The 19,718-nt window shown below is 42.3% G+C and overlaps 1 protein-coding gene across 1 annotated transcript; it reads left to right on the forward strand.

Annotated features, from left to right (window-relative positions):
• Positions 1–6,421: 6,421 nt before the first annotated feature.
• On the forward strand, positions 6,422–18,811 carry LOC121850389 (protein-glutamine gamma-glutamyltransferase 2-like; the record flags this gene model as incomplete). Its single annotated transcript, XM_042341945.1, has 14 exons — positions 6,422–6,436; positions 7,703–7,844; positions 8,503–8,739; positions 10,223–10,341; positions 10,631–10,759; positions 11,713–11,890; positions 12,790–12,925; positions 13,302–13,405; positions 13,811–14,068; positions 14,263–14,461; positions 14,871–14,898; positions 17,056–17,186; positions 17,678–17,810; positions 18,773–18,811. Coding segments are annotated over 14 exons (1,848 nt in total), but the record flags the coding sequence as incomplete, so codon positions are not given.
• Between the last annotated feature and the right edge of the window lie 907 nt (positions 18,812–19,718).

Below are 19,718 nucleotides of genomic sequence, written 5' to 3' on the forward strand. Positions count from 1 at the left end.
AAGGGTACAGCTGCAGCCACATTGATCAAGGACAGTAAAATCATTGTGCAGAATAAATGCACCATGTCGCACAAGCATGCCGTTGAGGCTCTGGACAGGACACTTCAGGATATCATGGAAAACACCCAGATGATGGGGGAATGACACTCATTTTGTTGGGAAACTTCCACCAGACACTACCTGTTATACAATGTGGTACCCGTGCTGATGAACTGAATGCCAGTTCTAAGGCTTCCAGGCTGTGGGCATGTGTGGAGAAGATGAGCCTCAGGACAAACATGCAAGTCCATCTTCAAGGCAGTTCTATAACTGGGGTATAAGCTGGACTGCCTTCTAGAAAATGGGGATCCAACAGATGGCCAAATTCTGATCCCTGAAGGTTGTGGGACCATTGTACAAGATATAGCCCAAACCTCAGCCATAACTACACAAATCATAAGTGGTTGTGTCAATGAGCAATCCTTGCTCCAAACAATGAGTCTGCCAGCAAAATCAATTCCCAGCTACTCAATGACATCCCTGGTCAAGAAACTATGTACAGGCCCAGAGATACTGTTACTGACATCGAAAATGCTGTCAACTACCCAACTGAATTTTTAAACACTTTGGAACCATCTGATCGTCTCCACACAAACTCATACTGAAGCTTGGAATCATAATCATGCTGCTGAGGAATTTACATGCACCGAAGCTATGTAATGGCACAAGGTTGGTGGTAAAGCAGTTGATTCCACATGTTATAGAAGCAACTATTCTGAATGGTCAGTTCAAAGGGGAAGATGTATTCATTCCTTGCATCCCACTGGTCCCAAGAGACTACCCATTTGAGTTCAAAAAGCTCCAATTCCCTGGTCAAATGGGCTTTGCCATGTCAATTAACAAGGCACAGGGACAGAGCTTAAAGGTTGCTGGCCTTCTCTTGAATACACGCTGCTTTTCCCATGGAAAATTCTATGTTGGATGCTGACATGTGGGTTCATCTCAAATCCTGTATGTTATGGCCGAAGGAGGAAAAACTGCAAACGTCGTCTACACCTGACAGATCACACAGTAAACCCCTTTGGTTAGCATAGCTTTGATAAGGTATTCTATGGTTCATGAGCTATGACCTTTTGATAGGATCTTCTATTGTTGATAAGCTATTGCCTAAACAAGCTTATCACACATGGATGGCAGCATTCCTTAAGGTGTGGTACAGTGTTTATCGCATTTTAAATAGTTTGTGAATGGTATAACTGAAATCTACATTCCATATTGGATCCTTTGGTTGCAAGCATAGCTACAATGGCTGCAGCTAGCATTTAATAAATCTACTCTAGAATTTAATCTTGCAAGCAAATAAAACCAGTTCTCCAGTAGCCTGTTGAGCAAATAAAACCAGTTCTCCAGTAGCTTGTTGAGCAAATAAAACCAGTTCTCCAGTAGCCTGTTGCTGAAACTCTGGTCCACGCCTTTATCACCTCAAGGCTGGACTATGGGAACTCTCTCCTCGCCGGCCTTCCCGGCACCTCCCTCCACACTGCAGGTCATTCAGAACTCTGCAGCTCGTGTACTGTCCCGCACCAGACACGGCGACCACATCACTCCCACCCTCGCTCGCCTCCACTGGCTCCCCATCCCCCAGAGGATCGAATTCAAGATGCTCACCCTCACCTACAAGGCCATTCACGGCCTTGCTCCCTCCTACCTCTCCGACCTACTATCCCCCTACCTACCTGCCCATACCCTCCGTTCCTCTGGCTCCGATCTGCTCCACATCCCCCGCCCCAACCGCCCTACGATCGGTGGCCGGGCCTTCAGCCTCTCAGCCCCTAGGCTCTGGAACTCTATCCCCCAGTGCCTTCGCCTTGCCTCCTCCCTTTCCTCCTTCAAGGCCGGTAGCTATGCTTTCTCTTTGACCGTGCCTTCAGCTCCCCTCTCGACTCTCTACCCCCTCCTCGCTCCCTCCCTTCCCTCCCCTCACCCTGACCATTTCCCCCCTGCTCGGGTCCTGACCCAACTGTACAGCGCCTCCCGACGTGAAAGGCACTCAATAAAGGGAATCTTGGTGTTGTTGTTGTTGTTGTTGATTGGAATTCATCCACTTTGCAACACAAGGTAAAATCAGAGGTAGAAGCACAAACCTGGAAGGAACTGTGGTGAGCAGAGCTGATGCTGGCTTGTTGGAGCAAGGGCTTATAACAATAAAAATAATCCTTGCATTTGAAATAGCGCCTAGACCAATTATTATATCTCACTGCTAATTGCACACACATGGAATGTACAGAACACTGACGGCTGCTCCTTTATGCCGAGAAAGTCCACCTGCGTCTAGAATTATTCTATTTTCTTAGCAATTTCTGAATTTGTTGAATTCGATCTTAAATTTGAAAATGGTTTAATGTCATTCTTCAAATAAAAACTTAAAGGAAAAGGGATTCAAAATAATGACTATTTAAGAATGCATCAAATTCTGGATGCTCTGAAATTATACATAAATAGAATAAGTCACTGAGTGGGGTGTCTATTTGAGTTCAAATCACTATCGCATGATAGCTTGTTGCATGCAAATCATTTACGCTGTTGTGCAAAGTAACTCAGCAGAGACATGCTATTGGAAATTCTTCTTCCCCTTTTGTGTTTAGCAATATCCAGTCTGATTTCACTCCACAAAAGCATTCTTGTCGATTTTGTTCCCTTCGTCCCCGAAGGACCTTTCCACAAGCAGAGAAGAAGAGCAGCTGATTATTGACAGCTGGCATGGTGGTGCAGCAGACACTTTACTTGGGCAAGTGTGTTCTTTCTTTAATATGGTTCCATTTAATTTACAAAGAACTAGCGATGGCATGCCCAACGCTCGATGCCAAGAGCTAACAATAGTGTAGTGCAGATGAGGCCTTAAACCACAGGGGGAGGAGAGGGATGGTGGGAAGCCAAGGGTATTTCTTCCCCTCGCCTCCACTGCATCATCGATGGGAAGGAACACCACTTTAATAATAATAATCCTTGCATTTGATATAGCACATTATCACATCTTTGAGATGTCTCAAAGCGCTTCACACAATATTGTATAAAGCAAATTCGCTGTATATTTAGTAGACAAAACGCAGAAGCCAATTGCACACAGCAGTGTCCCACAAACAGTCGTGAATTAAGTAACCAATTTTTTTTGAGGGATTATTAACCCTGGAAAAGCGATTTGCCCATCGACTTACAATTGGGTTTCTACTTGCTCCTGGTAAACAGAGAGGTGTGGAGTAAGGAAATTTTCCCAATGTTTCGCCCTGCCTGGGAATCAAACTCAGGTCCTCTCTTTTGCAAGGTGAGCGGTCTAACCACTAAGCTACAGGATTCTGTGACTGATAGTTCATGTCAAACAAATAATAATAATAATCCTTGCATTTGATATAGTGCCTAATCGCGTCTTTGAGACACCTCAAAGCGCTTGAAATGGATATAGTGGAGCATAGTGATTCCATTACCTTGTTGTACACTATGTGAGGCAAGGGGTGGGAGGTTCTAACTCAGACGGGCTTTACTCTGTCATGCTGCCGGAAGACTTATCTAAGAGCAACACTGACCTGTTAAAAGGTTCCTGATGCCTGAAATTCCACGTAGGCTTAGCTTATAGAACCATATTGTGTCAAAATTTAAGATCACACTGAAAATGTAGAAAATTCTTAAATTCATTGAATTCAGAAAAAAAATTGCTTTTAAAAACTGAAAATTTGGCTTCAGACTGAAATTTATATTTTTGCACAGTTCTGAGTGATTTTACAACAACAACAACAAGATTCCATTTATTGAGCGTCTTTCACGTCGGGAGGACGTCCCAAGGCGCTGTACAGTTGGGTCGGGACCCGAGCAGTCGGAAAATGGTCAGGTTGAGGGGAGGGAAGGGAGGAAGCGAGGAGGGGGTAGAGAGTCGAGAGGGGAGCTGAAGGCACGGTCAAAGAGAAAGGTCTTGAGCCCGGCCTTGAAAGAGGAAAGGGAGGAAGCAAGCGAAGGCACTGGGGGATGGAGTTCTAGGGGGTAGCTAGGGGGATAGTAGGTCAGAGAGGTAGGAGGGAGCAAGGCCGTGAATGGCCTTGTAGGTGAGGATGAGGATCTTGAATTCGAGTTGAATTTGAGTTGAATTCGAATTTAAAGTTTTAAGACAAAACAATGTGACAGGCCAAGAGCCGAGTGAAATTTAGGTCTCCTGGTCAGGTGGGGTGGGGTTGAGGCAGAACCATTAGGCAGAAGGAGGAGAAAACCAACAAGAGATAAGTTATTGCAGAATCATGAAAAACGTGGAGGTGATTGCAGCAAACTGTAAACCAAACTAAATTGAAACCTGATTTACCCTACGTATGCAGAAAATACTTTCTATATCAATGAAGATACATGTTGGGTTGCATTCCAACATGGCATAACTAAGAAAAAAATGTTTGTGTAAAAAAACTGTTAGTTTTCAGTTTGCTGCAGCCAATCATATTCCAGATTGAGGATATAAAAGTTGAGAGACTGCGTCCATACATCACGAGATTGCACAGAGCGGAGTCACTGAGGACAGAGATCACCTCATCTGATTCAAGATGCCAGTTGGTGAGTGTGGATACTGTATTAATTGTCAGTGAGGCTTACAGATTCATTTTCTTTTGATATAATAATAATCCCTGCATTTGATATAGCGCCTTATCACATCTTCGAGCTGTCTCAAAGCGCTTCACAGAATATACTGTAAACTGAATTGCTGTGTATTTTGTGGGCGACAAGCAGCAGCCAATTGCCCACATACAGTCGTGGATTGAGTGATCAAATTATTATTATTAGAATATATAGGAAGCAGGTAATTCAAGAACAACCAGTGGGAAGGACTGAAATAATAATAATAATAATAATAATCCTTGCATTTGATATAGCGCTTTTCACGTCGGGAGGACGTCCCAAAGCGCTTCACAGAACACACTGTAAAGTGAATTGACTGTATATTTGTGTAAATTTGAAAGTAGGAAAGATAGGAATACTAGGTAAATATTTAGGTGTCACGTTGTTTGGAATAGACTAGCAAAAGTGAATGTGGGTCTATTACAGGCAGAGACAGGAGGAATTATAATGGTGGATAAAGATATGGCAGAGTCATTAAACAAATACTTTGCTTCTGTCTTTACGTTAGAAGACACTGAAAACTTACCGAAAATAGAGGGTAACTAAGAAGCTAATCTTAGTGAGCAATTTAGGAAAATTAACATCAGTAAAGAATTAGTACAGGGGAAACTCCTGGGATTGAAAAATGACAAATCCCCTGGACTTGATGGCCTACATCCTAGGGTTTTAATAGAGGTGGCTGCTGAGATAGTGGATGTGTTCTTTTTAATCTTCCAAAATTCTCTGGATTCTGGAATGGTCCCCGTTGATTGGAAGATCGCAAACATAACACCATTATTTAAGAAGGGTGGGAGAGAGAAGATGGGGAACTATAGATCAGTCAATCTGACATCGGTGGTATGGAAAATTAGAATCCTTAATTAGGGACATCATAGTATGGTACTTAGAGGACCATAACATGATTAGGCAGAGTCAACATGGCTTTACAAAAGGAAAGTCATACTTAACAAATCTTTTAAAGTTTTTTGAGGATGTAACTAGCAAGTTAGATAGGGGGATCCAGTAGATGTAGTCTTTTTAGATTTTCATGAGGCATTCGACAAGGTGCCACATGAAAGGCTGCTACACAAGATTAGAGCCCATGGAATTAAAGGTAATATATTAGCATGGATTGAAGAGTGGCTAACGGGAAGAAAACAGAGAGTAGAGATAAACGGCTCCTTCTTAGATTGGCAAGATGTGACTAGTGGAGTGCCACAAGGATCAGTGCTTGGGCCTCAACTATTTACAATCTATAACAATGATCTACAACAACAACAAAATTCCATTTATAGAGCGCCTTTCATGTCAGGAGGACGTCCTAAGGCGCTGTACAGTTGGGTCAGGACCCGAGCAAGGGGGAAATGGTCAGAGTGAGGGGAGGGAAGGGAAGGAGCGTGGAGGGGGTAGAGAGTCGAGAGGGGAGCCGAAGGCTTGGTCAAAGAGAAAGGTCTTGAGACCGGCCTTGAAGAACGAGGACATAGAGCTTAAAATATCTAAATTCACCGATGATACTATGTGGGAGAGTAAGCTCTGAGGATGACACAAAAAGATTGCAAAGGGACATAGATAGGTTAGGTGAGTGGGCAAGAAGGTGGCAGATGGAATATAATGTGGGGAAGTGTGAAGTTATTCACCTAGGTAGTAAAAACAGAAAAGCAGATTATTTTCTGAGGGGGAGAGACTAGATAGTGTTAGTGTTCAGAGGATTTGGGTGTCCTTGTACACCAGTCACAAAAAGTTAGTATGCAGGTAATAGCAAGCAATTAGGAAGGCTACTGGCATGTTGGTGTTTATTGCAAAAGGGTTAGAATACAAGAGTAGGGAAGTCTTGCTGCAACTGTATAGGTGAGACTGCACCTAGAATATTGTGTGCAGTTTTGGTCTCCTTATTTAAGAAAGGACATACTCGCCTTAGAGGGGATGCAGCCTAGATTCACTAAGTTAGTTCCTGGGATGAGGGGGTTGACCTATGAGGATAAGTTGAGTAAACTAGGCCTAGATTCTCTAGAATATAGAAGAATTAGAAACATAAAAGATTCTTATGAGCCTCTACAGAGTAGATGGTGCAAGACTATTTCCCCTAGTAGGAAAATCTAGAACTAGGGGTCAGAGTCTTAAGATTAAGGCTCAGCCCTTTTGAACAGAGTTGAGGAAACACTTCTTCACTCAGAGGGTAGTGAATTTATGGAATTTTCTACCCTAGAAGTCTGTAGATGCTTAGTCCTTGAACATATTCAAGACTGAGATTGATAGATTTCTGAAGGATAGAGGGATTAAGGGATATGGGGATAAGGCGGGCAGATGGAGTTAGGTTAGAAGATCAGCCATGATCTTATTGAATGGCAGGGCAGGCTTGAGGGGCTGAATGGCCTATTCCTGTTCTTAATTCCTATGTTCCTATGAGTAGTTGAGGAGGGGAAAAATGACAGACTGTATTCAGCAATGCGCACCCAAATGCGTTGAAACCTGAGGAATCACAGTTTAAGTCGCAAGGGATCTTTTTCCAAAAGTGAGACAGTAATCGTGCCATCTCCTTTCCAATCAGCACTTTTTTGTGCCTCCATTGAGCGTTTATCCTTTATTTGAAGCACAGAAAATTCCAATCAGCAGCCCATAATATCAAAGGAGACACATGTGATGCTCACGGAAATTTTTGCCCCCCAAAAGTATTCGGTGTGACCCGTAATTCTATTAATCCTGTTCTATTCATTCTTTAAGTGAAATTGTTTTGTGTAGTGTTTTGGTATTTTCAAAAAAACAGGTCAAAAACAGTTGTCTAAAGATTATTGAGATTCGTCATAATTATGAAAATTATTCAGTTTAGTATTAATTTGGAAGCTAATTTCTTTTCAAGAACCACTTCCAACATAAATTTTGAATTTAAGTAGTTTCCATAATTTTGTGTGAACTCAAATTTTAAGACAAAATGGTCTTATGGACTAAAACTAGTGTAAATTTGGGCTTTTTACGCCCAAAACAAGCATATTAAACAATAATATACAAAACAATCTATGATAGAATGATGCTTATCTTGTATTGATTTAGTGATTTCTTTCTTACAGTGAGTTTTACTGAATTTTACTTTGAGAAGAACAATAAAGAGCACCGAACGGATGAGATCAGCATCAAAAGATTGATACTCAGACGTGGGCAGGAATTCCACATTACAGTGAATTTCAGTCAAAGTGGGTTCAACCTTGAAGCTGACAGATTTGTACTCATTGCAGAAACAGGTAATTAATCAGGAATGCAGTGGGACAAGTTCAAATGACTTTTATTCGACTAACAACCGGGTTCCTGCCTACCAATAGTTAATGCTTTCGGTCAAAGAGGAAGGTCTTCAGTCGTGATCCAAAAGAGGGGAAGGAGGAGGCAAAGTGGAGCGATAGAGGGAGAGCGATCAAAAGTCTCAGGGTGGTAGTGGCTGAAAATGCAGCCACCAATGTTGCAGGGGATGGTGCAAGGCCCAAACAGGAGGCCCAAGCTCGCCGAGCGTAAGCAGCAGGCACCGGAGTGAGAAATGTAAATTTCTCAATATAAAATAGAGAGCATTTGTTTTCATTATGTTTGAGTTAGGAGTTGCTGGAGGACTTATGTCTGTAGAAATGGGAGTTGCAAACATGTGGTGCATATAATAATATCATCCTTATATTTGATATAGCACTTTTCACAGCAGAAGCATTGTCCCACCAGCAGCCGTGAAATGAATGACCAATTTTATCTTGCCTCGGGATGCAACAAGATAATTTGAAGTTAATGGTCTAATATTTTGAGAAAGAGATAGCTGGCTACCACCAGCTTTCCTGTATCACGCCAATTTTGGTGACAAGGTGATGTCTGTCTGATCTGACATAGCTTTAAATTAATGAAATTCTTCTTGTCTCATTGTAGGTTTGAGACCTTCACATTCAGCTGGAACCCAGGTTTGTTTCGAACTTTTAAACTCGTTAGATCCAAATGAATGGAGCGCAACCTCGCATGGGTGTTCCAGCTGTGAACTGTCACTGACCATCAACTCTTCACCGAATGCCAAGATTGGTCGTTACACCTTGAAGCTGCACGACGCAACAGAAGAGCAAGCATACGTGCTGGGAGAATTCGTTCTGCTTTTTAACCCATGGTGCTCAGGTACAATATGCTTCATGCAAAATAAGATCACAAGATTGATTCAGGTGAAGAAGACCCTTCATTCAGCCTATTTGATTAAATCCTCCCAGAACTCCCACCCTGCCATCCTCCCATATCAGCATCAAATTGTTTTTTAAATAAGTCCACCTGATAACCATTATTTATTTCTCTCAGTGATACTTCCTGGCATTTGTACTGATACTATCATTTGCAACTCTGAACCTGTTCTTTCCTGTTCTCTGTGTTGGTGCAGCTGAAAGCATTGTCAAATAATGTCTTTACACATTACTTGCGCCTTTATATTTTTTGGAAAATAAGTGACACTGATACTCCTAACCATTGAAAACAGGCCTTTCTGATGAGATCAATGCAACAATTGGTCTATATTGTTCATAATAATAATAATAATCCTTGCATTTGATATAGCGCTTTTCACATCTTCTAGATGGCACAAAGCGCTTTGCAGATTATGCTGTAAAGTGAATTGACTGTATATTTGTGGGCGAAACACGGCAGCCAATTGCGTACAGAAGTGTCCCACGAACAGTCGTGGATTGAAAATGACCAATTTATTATTGTTTTTGTTTTTTGGAGAGATTATCATATAACCTTACACGTACTCTAACACCTGCCAAATTGCACTCATAAGGAAGGAAAGATTGTTTGCATCCAATTTAAAAATGTATCTTGCAGTGATATACATTTCACTATGAAATTAAAAAGAGCTCCACAGGTTTGAATGGATTTGCAATTCATGTCAAACTTATTGACCATTAATGTTATTTCTGGATTTCCCAGACCTTCAAACTCAGACCAAATATTCACAGGATCTTAGTCTTAAACCCACTGTTTCAATAATTTAACATTCGTACAGGAGTTTTGATAGCGGAGTTAAATTCAGACTTTCAGGAGTTGTTTTTAACCACTCTGTCTGGCAAGGTTCCCACTGCTTGTTAAGCTGGGACCATCACGGCTCGGGCTCACTAGGAGCTGAATGGGAAGAATCCTATCCACAGTGATTAGTCTGTTCAGGCAGTCTGGCTGGTTGTCGTCGGCAGTGCCATGGAATACCTCTGGCCCTTCAGGAGCCAGACTACTGAGATTGCCAGAGAGGATTAGCTCGATTCTGACATTCCAATGCAAGCACGTCACCTTGGAGCCAGTTCAGCTACAAGAAGATCTTCCCTCACCCCCCACTCCACCCCACCCCCACTCCTTCTAGGAGGATAGTCAGCACTTTCCAGCAATATCCAAAAAGAGCGCTGGAAAACCAACTTCCAAATTAAGGCTGAGTTCAAGATGGTTTCCAGAAGATGTAACTCATTGCATATGAAGACATGGGTCTGATGCCCAAGACAATGCAATACTTTGGGACTCTGCAGTCCTAAAGGTGTTGCATGTTAGACATCGTGTTAGCCATGTTAGTTTCAATAAACACCAGCTGGAATCTGTGGTATTGTTACATCTGCTCTGTAACTTTCAGAGGATGAAGTCTTTCTGGACAATGCTGAACAGCGAGAAGAGTATGTGATGAACGAAACTGGAATCATCTTCAGGAATACATATAACAGTATCCACTCCAACCCTTGGATCTTTGGACAGGTACTAAAAGATTAGGAAAGCATTCTTCTCAACTTATTTGTTCCCTTTATGGTGGTGCTTGAACATATAACTTCAACTTTCTCCCAGCCGAATCAGGGCTGACTTGAATTAATGGAAAGGTTATAATATGAATCCTTGCATCAATGTGTGTTATTTCAATTCAATTATTATTGCTGACGAATCGAACTACAGTTCATTATTTTCAAACAACAAAGACCTGGGTAAAAGGTAACATGAATGAATATGTAACCACAATTCCAGATTATTAATACAAATCTTTCTTTCCTAGTTCGAAGAAGATATTGTGGATATATGCCTCAAATTACTGGACCTAAATCCCAAAAGTTTAAGAAGCGCAACTGGGGACTATGAACGAAGAAACGATGCTGTTTACATCAGCAGGGTGGTATCTAGGATGGTAAGGTTGACATTTTGACGTTGATAGGGGTAGAAATAAAGGGAGTGGAATGGAATTTGTGAGGAGAAATTCCACCTGTGCCTAAATTTGCATTATGTTTAACATTTTACATCGTCCAACTTTGCCAAATTCTGCCATACTGCCTTAAATTGGAAAACAATTTTTTTTNAGAACTACCAGTTCTTTAAAGTAAAGCGACTCAAAAGTTAAGGCTAAATTCAGCAAATTTGTCAAATTCTGGTCACATTGAAATGCTACACTAACAGAGTAAATATAATCCCAGTTGGAATTTCTCCCCAGCGATGACTTGTTTTCGACCACGTTTTAGAAACCTCCTCTGACTGTCTTTTGATAAATCCGGAGTCTAGTCTTTCAACTGGGATTTGGTTAAAAATAATTATCTAACAGCAGCATTTCACAATTAAGATCTGTAATGTCTGATCTCCATCCATGTTCCGACTCTGCCCCTAATAATGGAGCCTGTGGTAACATTTACCTCCACCACCACCCACTAATCTTGACAATTATGCACCATAGATCTATGATGTACCAGAAGACCATTCCATTGCAATTGTTTCGGTGTTTGCTCCTCCATCTCTCCTAATCCCAATTTATCTGGAGAATAGTTGGCCAAGACACCAGAAACTCCCTTTCCACAAATGTCCAGGATAACATCTCAATGAAGGACGGCACCTCATACAGTGCAGCACCCCCTTGCACCACCCTGTAGTACCAACCGAGACTGTCAGCTCAAAATCTCAACATTTGAAAAGCGATGATGTGGTATTTACAAGCAAGAGAATACAACAGGGCAAATTAACAAAAATGCTCTGAATTACCCCAACTATGTTTCGACCCATTGATTTTGTCTACGTTTTAGGCTTATCCATTACTGACTTCCAGGATAATGACCCCATAATACATTCAACCCAAATTTACTGTTGTGTTTTCAGGTAAACAGTGCCGATGATAAAGGAATACTTAAAAGCCGATGGAATGGACCATATTATCCGGAAACAAGGCCTACACAATGGATTGGAAGTGTTGATATCCTTCGAAAGTGGTTTAGAAGTAACTACCAGGAAGTTTGTTTTGGACAGTGCTGGGTGTTTGCAGCGGTGGCTTGCACAGGTACAGAAGAGAGCGAGCAACCAGGGATTTCTTCCTTAAAAAAATGGAAAATGTACAATTATAAATTACCAAATATGACCAACAAATCATTGTTTCAACCACAATCAATATGTTGCAACATTACTTTAAAGCAACATTATTTCTGAGGTTGCAGAAACTGGCAAAATTTGTTCAATTCAGCTTTCACATGGATAATTTTAACTATGAAGACCATCAAATGCAATCTTTCGGCAATGTGTTTCTCAAAATAGAAATGCAAATTGCTGAATCCATTGTAAACGGAATGAACAAGACGAGAAGACTTTTTGTCCCCTACCCTGTTGTTCTGTAAAAGAGAACGGTAGTGTTTGGGAATTGAAAAGTGGTGACTTGCACAGTCAACTTGAACTTCACTCCAAAGTAATGGAAGTAGATTGTTGGGTTCCTGTTGATTGGCTGACACATACTATCGATTACATGGAGTCCTGTAGCTCAGAGGTTAGAGCACTCACCTCGCAAGCGAGAGACCAGGGTTTGATTCCCACCAGGACAAAACTTTGGGGAAGTTTCCTTACTCCTCATGGGTGATAATACTCCCTCAAGAAAAAAAAACAATAATAAATTGGTCACTTCAATCCATGACTTTGTGGGACACTGCTGTGTGCGATTGACTGCCGCGTTTTGCCCACACATATACAGTCAATTCACTTTACAGTATACTCTGTGAAGCGCTTTGAGATGTCTAGAAGAAGTGAAAAGCAATATATCAAATGCAAGGATTATTATATTATTATTATTATTTTATTTACTAGCAAGATTCCCCTTCAGAGACTCTGAGACCTTTACTCACTGAAAATCACCACTTGTTTGACACCCTGATATCATATGTGTAATGATCTGTTTTTCTGTTGGTTCTTTAGTTTTGAGGTGTTTAGGAATTCCTACACGTGTGGTCACAAACTTTCAATCTGCGCATGACACCAATGGAAACTTAACCATTGACAATGTGGTTGATGAACACGGAAGAACGATTAGAAACAACAGAGATAGTATTTGGTGAGTGAAGACTCAAACCAAACTTTTATTTTCTTTGGTAGAGGGATCCAAAACCAGGGGAGTAATCTTTAAATTAGAGCTAGGGTGGTTAGTGAGAAACACTTCTTCTCACAGAGGGTTTTGGAAAATGTGCAATAGGCTGTCGCAGGAAGCTGTGGATACAGCATTGATTGGGATGTTTGAAAGGGAGAGGAATGAATACTTGGGAAGCTTTGGTAGAAGAGGAGGGTCTTGAAACGGGTCTTGAAGGAAAAAGTTGCAGGGAATTCTTTGGGTATATAACTGGAGAGAAGACAGGAACAGAAACGTACTCAAATAATCATCACAATACATGTTGATACGGGGAAACATTGTATTATCTATTTCCATACTTCAGGAATTTCCATGTCTGGATAGAAGCTTGGATGGCTCGAAATGATCTCAAGTCTGGTTTTGATGGATGGCAGGTGCTGGATCCAACACCACAGAAGAGGAGTGAAGGTAAAGACCTCAATAGGCTTGTAGCCCAAGGCACGGATTGTCAGTAGGGTCATTTGAATTAATATATTCATATCTTTCATTTCTTACACAATTGAGGAAGAAGAATTTCAGGAAATATCACAATAACGATATAGGCAGTGTTAACAGCAAATGTCTCCTTTGGGGACATTAAAATACTAACTAGAATACTAGTTTGGATTATCGGTATTTTATTCAAACTTGCTACCAAATGCTCATCAATATTTTTAGGAGGAAATATGATGCATGCAGGAGAGACAAGGGAGCAGATGGGTAAAGCAGAGGGGTTGTTTGAGTATGAGGAGTGGCACAGGCTAGTGGGGCTGAATGGCTTGTTTCCATGTGTATCATTGAATGTAATTAATCTATTTCATTGTTTTTCTTAAGGTGTCTATTGTTGTGGACCATCTCCAGTCAAAGCAATAAAAGAAAGACGACTGAATGTGAAGTTCGATGTTCCCTTCGTGTACGCAGAGGTCAATGCGGATGTGGTGGACTGGATCTTCTACAGAGATGGTAGAAAGGAAAAGACATCTCTTAATACCACAAATGTCGGCCGAAAGATCAGTACCAAGGCTGTTGGGAGTAGAGAACGCGAGGATATCACAGCAAATTACAAATACCCTGAGGGTGAGGAACAGAAATAGAACCATTAAGGAATTGAAAAGTGCAAAGATGTTTCTTAAAATCGCAACTGTATATTAATACATTTTCACTTATAACACAAAATATTGTATTTGAAGAATATGTGTAATCTTCATGCAAACGAGAGGATTGGAGTACATTTTGATTATTATTATGATTATATATTTTTTCCCTTTAATTGTGAATCCATTTAGGCCATGATGTTGTAGGATTTTGTGGTGTTACTGAGGTGAACAACAGACGATATGTTCCGAAAGAGAAGACATTCAATTTGGCTGTGAAGACTCAAGAGTCCATCTCAATTGGCAAAGATGTTTATGCTCATGTGTACATCTTCAACAAAAGTGACAAGAAAATTGAATGCAATCTGAACTTCAGTGCTGAAATAATATTGTATACTGGCAAACCCATTAAGGAATGCAAGACAAAGAACATTAACGGAATTGTTGTTGGACCCGGTGCAGGTAAGAGAGAAGGCTATTTTTTTGATTGAGATTTTGTAGAAAGTTATTTTGTGGATCTTGAGTTAAAAGATTTCCAGTTCTAGTTGTTATTTTTCTTATATTTTATATCAGTTATGTAAATAAATAAGTGAGCATTTCAAATGTTCTCGGCGATTCTTTGTATTTTTCTGGACTTGTGTAATTTTCATCTCTATTCTTACCTGATCTTTCAGAGAAAACTGTCCCTATGGAACTGACTTACGCTGATTATAGCATATTGCTTGTCGAACACAGTGTGATCAAGTTGACAGCTGTTGGAACTGACATAAACACAAATGAATGTAACTTTGCCACAACAGTCTGAAAATTCCAAGCATTGACATTAAGGTTATCACAAGGTCACAAGAGAAGTTCGGATGAAGAAGGCTCTTCGACCCATTTGATTGCATCCTTCCAGAATACCCATCCTCCCATTACAAAGTCAAGTGTTTTTTTTTAAAAAAATGTTCAGCATTCTGACTTGTATCTCTGCCTCAGCACAATGGACAAGGCCATCTCAGACCACTTCCTCATCTCCGTCTCCTCTCTCATCCGTCTTTCCTCCACCAAGCCGTCAACCATACTTTACTGCCCGTGGAAAAATCTACATCCTGAGACCCTCACAAAGGTCCTCACATCCTCAAATATCCTATCCCTCTGGCCTTCAACCTACAGAGATCCTCCTGCCTCTTGTCACCCACCACCACCCCCTCTCCGTCTCCCTCACCTTCCCCATCATCAGCTCCTACCATGACCACCATCCTACATTCCTTTCTCTCCTCCTCCCTCTCACCCACCATCACCTCAATGAAACCCACCACCTTCTGCCTCGACCCCCTCCCCACCAACTTGCTGATCACCCAGCTCCCCCTCCTCTGCCCACCACTAGCTGATGTCATCAACTAGTCCCGCTCCTCTGGATCAGTCCCTGTCCCCCTCAAAACTGCTGTCATCACCGCCCTCCTCAAAAAACTTACCCTTGATCCCCCTAACCCTAGCCCCTACCGCCCTATTTCAAACCTGCCCTTCCTCGCAAAAGTCCTAGAACGCATTGTTGCAAATAACTCTGCGCACACCTCTCCTCCCACTCCCTCTTCGAACCCCTCCAGTCCGGTTTCTGCCCTGCCCACAGTTCAGAGACTGCGCTTGTCTCAAATGACATCCTCTCTATCTGTGATCAGGGCTCCCTCTGCCTCCTTGTCCTCGTGGACCTCTCCGCCGCTTACGACACAGTCGATCACGCCATCCTCCTTCACCCCCTTTCCTCCGTCATCCAACTCAGTGGGACTGCACTCACCTGGTTCGAGTCCTACCTCACAAAACGCCAGCAGTACATCTGCACAAACGGCTTTTCCTCCCGCCTTCACCCGGTTACCTGCGGGGTACCCCAAGGATTCATCCTTGGCCCCCTCCTCTTTCTGATCTACATGCTTCCTCTTGGGGATGTCATCCACAAACATGGGGTAGACTTCCACATATATGCGGACGACACCCAACTCTATTTTTCCACCTCACATTGCGATCCCCAGTCCCCTTGATGTTCTGTCAGCTGCCTGTCTGACATCTGGATGAGCATGAATTTCTTTCAGCTGAATGTTGACAATACGGAAGCCATACTCTTTGGCTCTTTTCAACGTCTAAAATCAGATGGTTCTCTCCTCCTCCACCTACCTGACCTCCCCCTAAAACTCTCCAAACCTGTACGCAACCTAAGCATCAGGTTCGACCCCCAATTATCCTTCCTCCCCCACATCCGGTCCCTCACCAGCACCACTTTCTTCCACCTCTGACGCATCACCCGTCTCCACCAATACCTCACTCCAAAAGCCGCTGAAACCCTGGTCTACGTCTTTGTTCTTGTCAGCTGGACTATTCAAATGCCCTCCTCACTGGCCTCCCCTCCATTACCATTCACAAAATCCAAGTCATCCAAAACTCTACTGCCCGTATTCTTACCCGCGCCAAAATCCACTCCCCAATTACCCCAGTCCTTGCCAGACTGCACTGCTCCCTGTCCCAGAAAGGATCGATTTCAAAATCCTCACCCTTGTCTTCAAATCCCTCCACTCATCTGCACCCCCGACCTTTCTGACCTCCTCTCTCCTCACAACAGTGCCTGTTGCCTTCGCTCCACGACATCTGTCCTCCTCCTCGTCCCCCGAATCCTCCGCTCTACCATCGGCAGCCGTGACTTCAGCCACTGCACCCCGAGTCTCTGGAACTCCCTTCCTCACTCCCTTCGCCTCGCCCCACCTCTTCCTATTTTCAGGTCTCGGCTGAAAATCTTTCTTTTCAACTGCACTTTGGTCACCTTCCTCCCCCTCGCCCTGGCTTGGCCCCAGGATCCGTTACTGTGAAGCGCTCTGAGATGCCGTCCAGCGTGGAGGGCGATATATAAATCAAAGTTGTTGTTGAGCTGTATCAATAAGGGCCATTTATGAACTATCTTAAAAGTTGTGGAAGGAAAGCATATTTCGGAAGATAATTCTTGATTCACTTTCTCAGCTCCTGGGTGAGCCAGTGCAGTATCAAAAGGTGAAAGTAGAAATCTGCATTGAGAACCCTCTGCTTGTACCTCTGAAACAAGGTGTCTTGACATTTGGAGGATCTGGACTGATTGACGTAACCCAGATAAGGTAAATAAAAAACACAGAATAACATTGTTCAGTGTATGTAAAAAGGCTAGTCGTACCCTTCCTTCACCATCTCATCAAAAACACGGCACCTCCATCAATTCAACACCCAGTGCAATGTGAGTTAGAGTGTTGCATTATCAGAGACCCTGTCCTTCGAGTAAGACATTTAACTCTGGTCCCAACTGCCCAAAAGTTTCATTTCAGTACTTGAAAAAACAAAGAATTCCTCCTGGTGTCCTAACTGACAATCCCCCCGATACAATTAGTTATTCATGGCTGTTCATGTGACGTTGCTCTACACAAATATGGGTGCCCACAAATAAACAGACTGCAATTTGCAAGAAAATATGTGAAGCGCTTTGATACCTTTTTGTCTCATCAAAGGCGTTCTATCCAATGCAAGCATTATTATTGAATTTGTTCCAGTTGAGCTATTTTCTTCTTTAAATTCCTTCTACTGAACTGATGAGTTGCTTTTCTTCTTCTTTCAGAATCAATGAGATCAAAGACCGTCACATATCAGCAGTGTTTGAAATCACCCCATGGAAATCAGGCACTAAGGAACTCTTGGTGGATTTCGATTGCGATCAAATAAAGGATGTCAAAGGATCCAAAATCATCGTGGTTGAAAGGGCCAAGTAATTCTGTGGAGTGTAGGACTCTCACTCCCAGGTTCTAAGATAGGCTCCGCTACTCGCACAGAATTATCAACATACATGTCGATTTTCTTTGATCACGCATTATTAAATTTGGGTATTATTGCCAGGCGCTGTCTTCTATTGCTTTTTCTTAAAAAATGTCTATCTCACTATATACTCAAACTTTGAATGTTTCCCCGACTAGGGGGAGGCCATGGGTCATTTTCTGTTGATTCCACTTCTGTAATAATAATTATAATATGTACAATAATCCTTACAATTGATTTATTGCATTATCATCTCGTCAAGGTGTCTGAAAATGCTGCTACTCCTACTCCCATCTTCTATATCCCTCCATTCCCTAATACTGTCTACTCATTTATTTGTCTTTTAAAATTTAAACTTAGTACCATTTAAACCTGAAACCTGAATTTCTCTTGAATGTCTTGAATGTATACATTTTTTCTCTCAATAAAATGCATTTATTGTTTGCAGCAAAGAAAGTCTTCACAAATAATCCTTTAGAACTACATTCGTCTTTATTCCGCTGGACACTTCTTGCTTTTTGAGACTTGGTCCCATTGCATCATGTTTCCATACAGGCTAGCAGGTCTTTGTGCACCAAATTGTTGTATACCCACTCAGAAGTGTCTCTGGATTGTGTAAAACTGCAGCCTAGAAAATAAAAGAAAACCACACACAGTGAGTTAGGAGTTAGCATTGGTCAAAGTTAATACATGCCTCTTGTCTTTTGACAACAACAATTTACGTTTATACACCACCTTCCACGTTCACAACAACAACAACATCAAATTACATTATTATAGCACTTTTCATGTTGGGAGGACGTTCCAAGGTATTGGACAGTCAGAGATTTTGACCCCAGCAGGGGTTTGGGATCAGGAGGGGTGGAGGACAGGGAGGGTGGGGGTAAGTAGGTGACTGAAGACGTGGGCAAAGGAAGGTGTCGAAGCAGGCCTTGAATGAGCCAAGCAATGGGGCAAGGTGAAGGGACGCTGAGATGGAGTTCCAAAGGGTGGGGGCAGAAAGGCTAAAAGCCCGAATGCCAATAGTGGGGTGGGTTGGGCATGGCTGGGTAGGGGAAATAGAGCAAGAAAGATTCAGCTGAGTGGAGGGAGTAGACGGGTCGATATGGAGTTAGCAGATCACAGAAGAGGGAGGAGCAATACTGTGGACAGCTTTGAAGGCAAGGATGAGGATAAAAGTGCATCCATGGATGTTGCTATGTTTGAGTTGTAGAGGTGCTGATGGAAGCCAATCATAGGGGTTCAGTATTGTTGGCATTCAACTGGAGAGAGTTAGCTCAAAGTTTCACATCTCAAAGTGTTTCATGAATCTTACCAGGAACTAGAATTGCCTGGCTGGTGGGTGGAAATGATCTTGCCTATAGAGAGATCTTGAGGTGAGTTTTGAAGGTGGGGGGAGGGGAGTGTTTGGAGCAAGGCAGAGGGATTCTGGGTTGAAAGTCCAGAGATCAGGCAGAATGACTAAAAGCTCATCCATAGGAGTCCTGTAGCTTAGTGTTTAGGGCACTCACCTCCCAAACGAGAGGACCTGGGTTTGATTCCCGGCAGGGAGAAACATTGGGCAAGTTTCATTATTCCACACGCCTATGTAGCAGTTATTAGGAACCCAATTGTTAGTCAATTGGTGGATTGCTTTTCCGGAGGTACTGTACCTATCCCCCTAAAGACAGCCCTCATCAGCCCTACCCTCAAAAACCTTTCCCTTGACCCATCTCTGCTTTCCAACATTTCCACATTTCAAATCTTCCTTTTCTAACAAAGGCCATGGAACGAGTCATCGCTCCCCAGTTTCGCTATTTCCTCTCCCAGCATTCCCTTCATGAACCCCTCCAATCTGGGTTTTGTGC

Source organism: Callorhinchus milii, unplaced genomic scaffold (assembly GCF_018977255.1).
Source record: "Callorhinchus milii isolate IMCB2004 unplaced genomic scaffold, IMCB_Cmil_1.0 Scaffold18, whole genome shotgun sequence".
In the NCBI taxonomy this organism is placed as follows: domain Eukaryota; kingdom Metazoa; phylum Chordata; class Chondrichthyes; order Chimaeriformes; family Callorhinchidae; genus Callorhinchus; species Callorhinchus milii.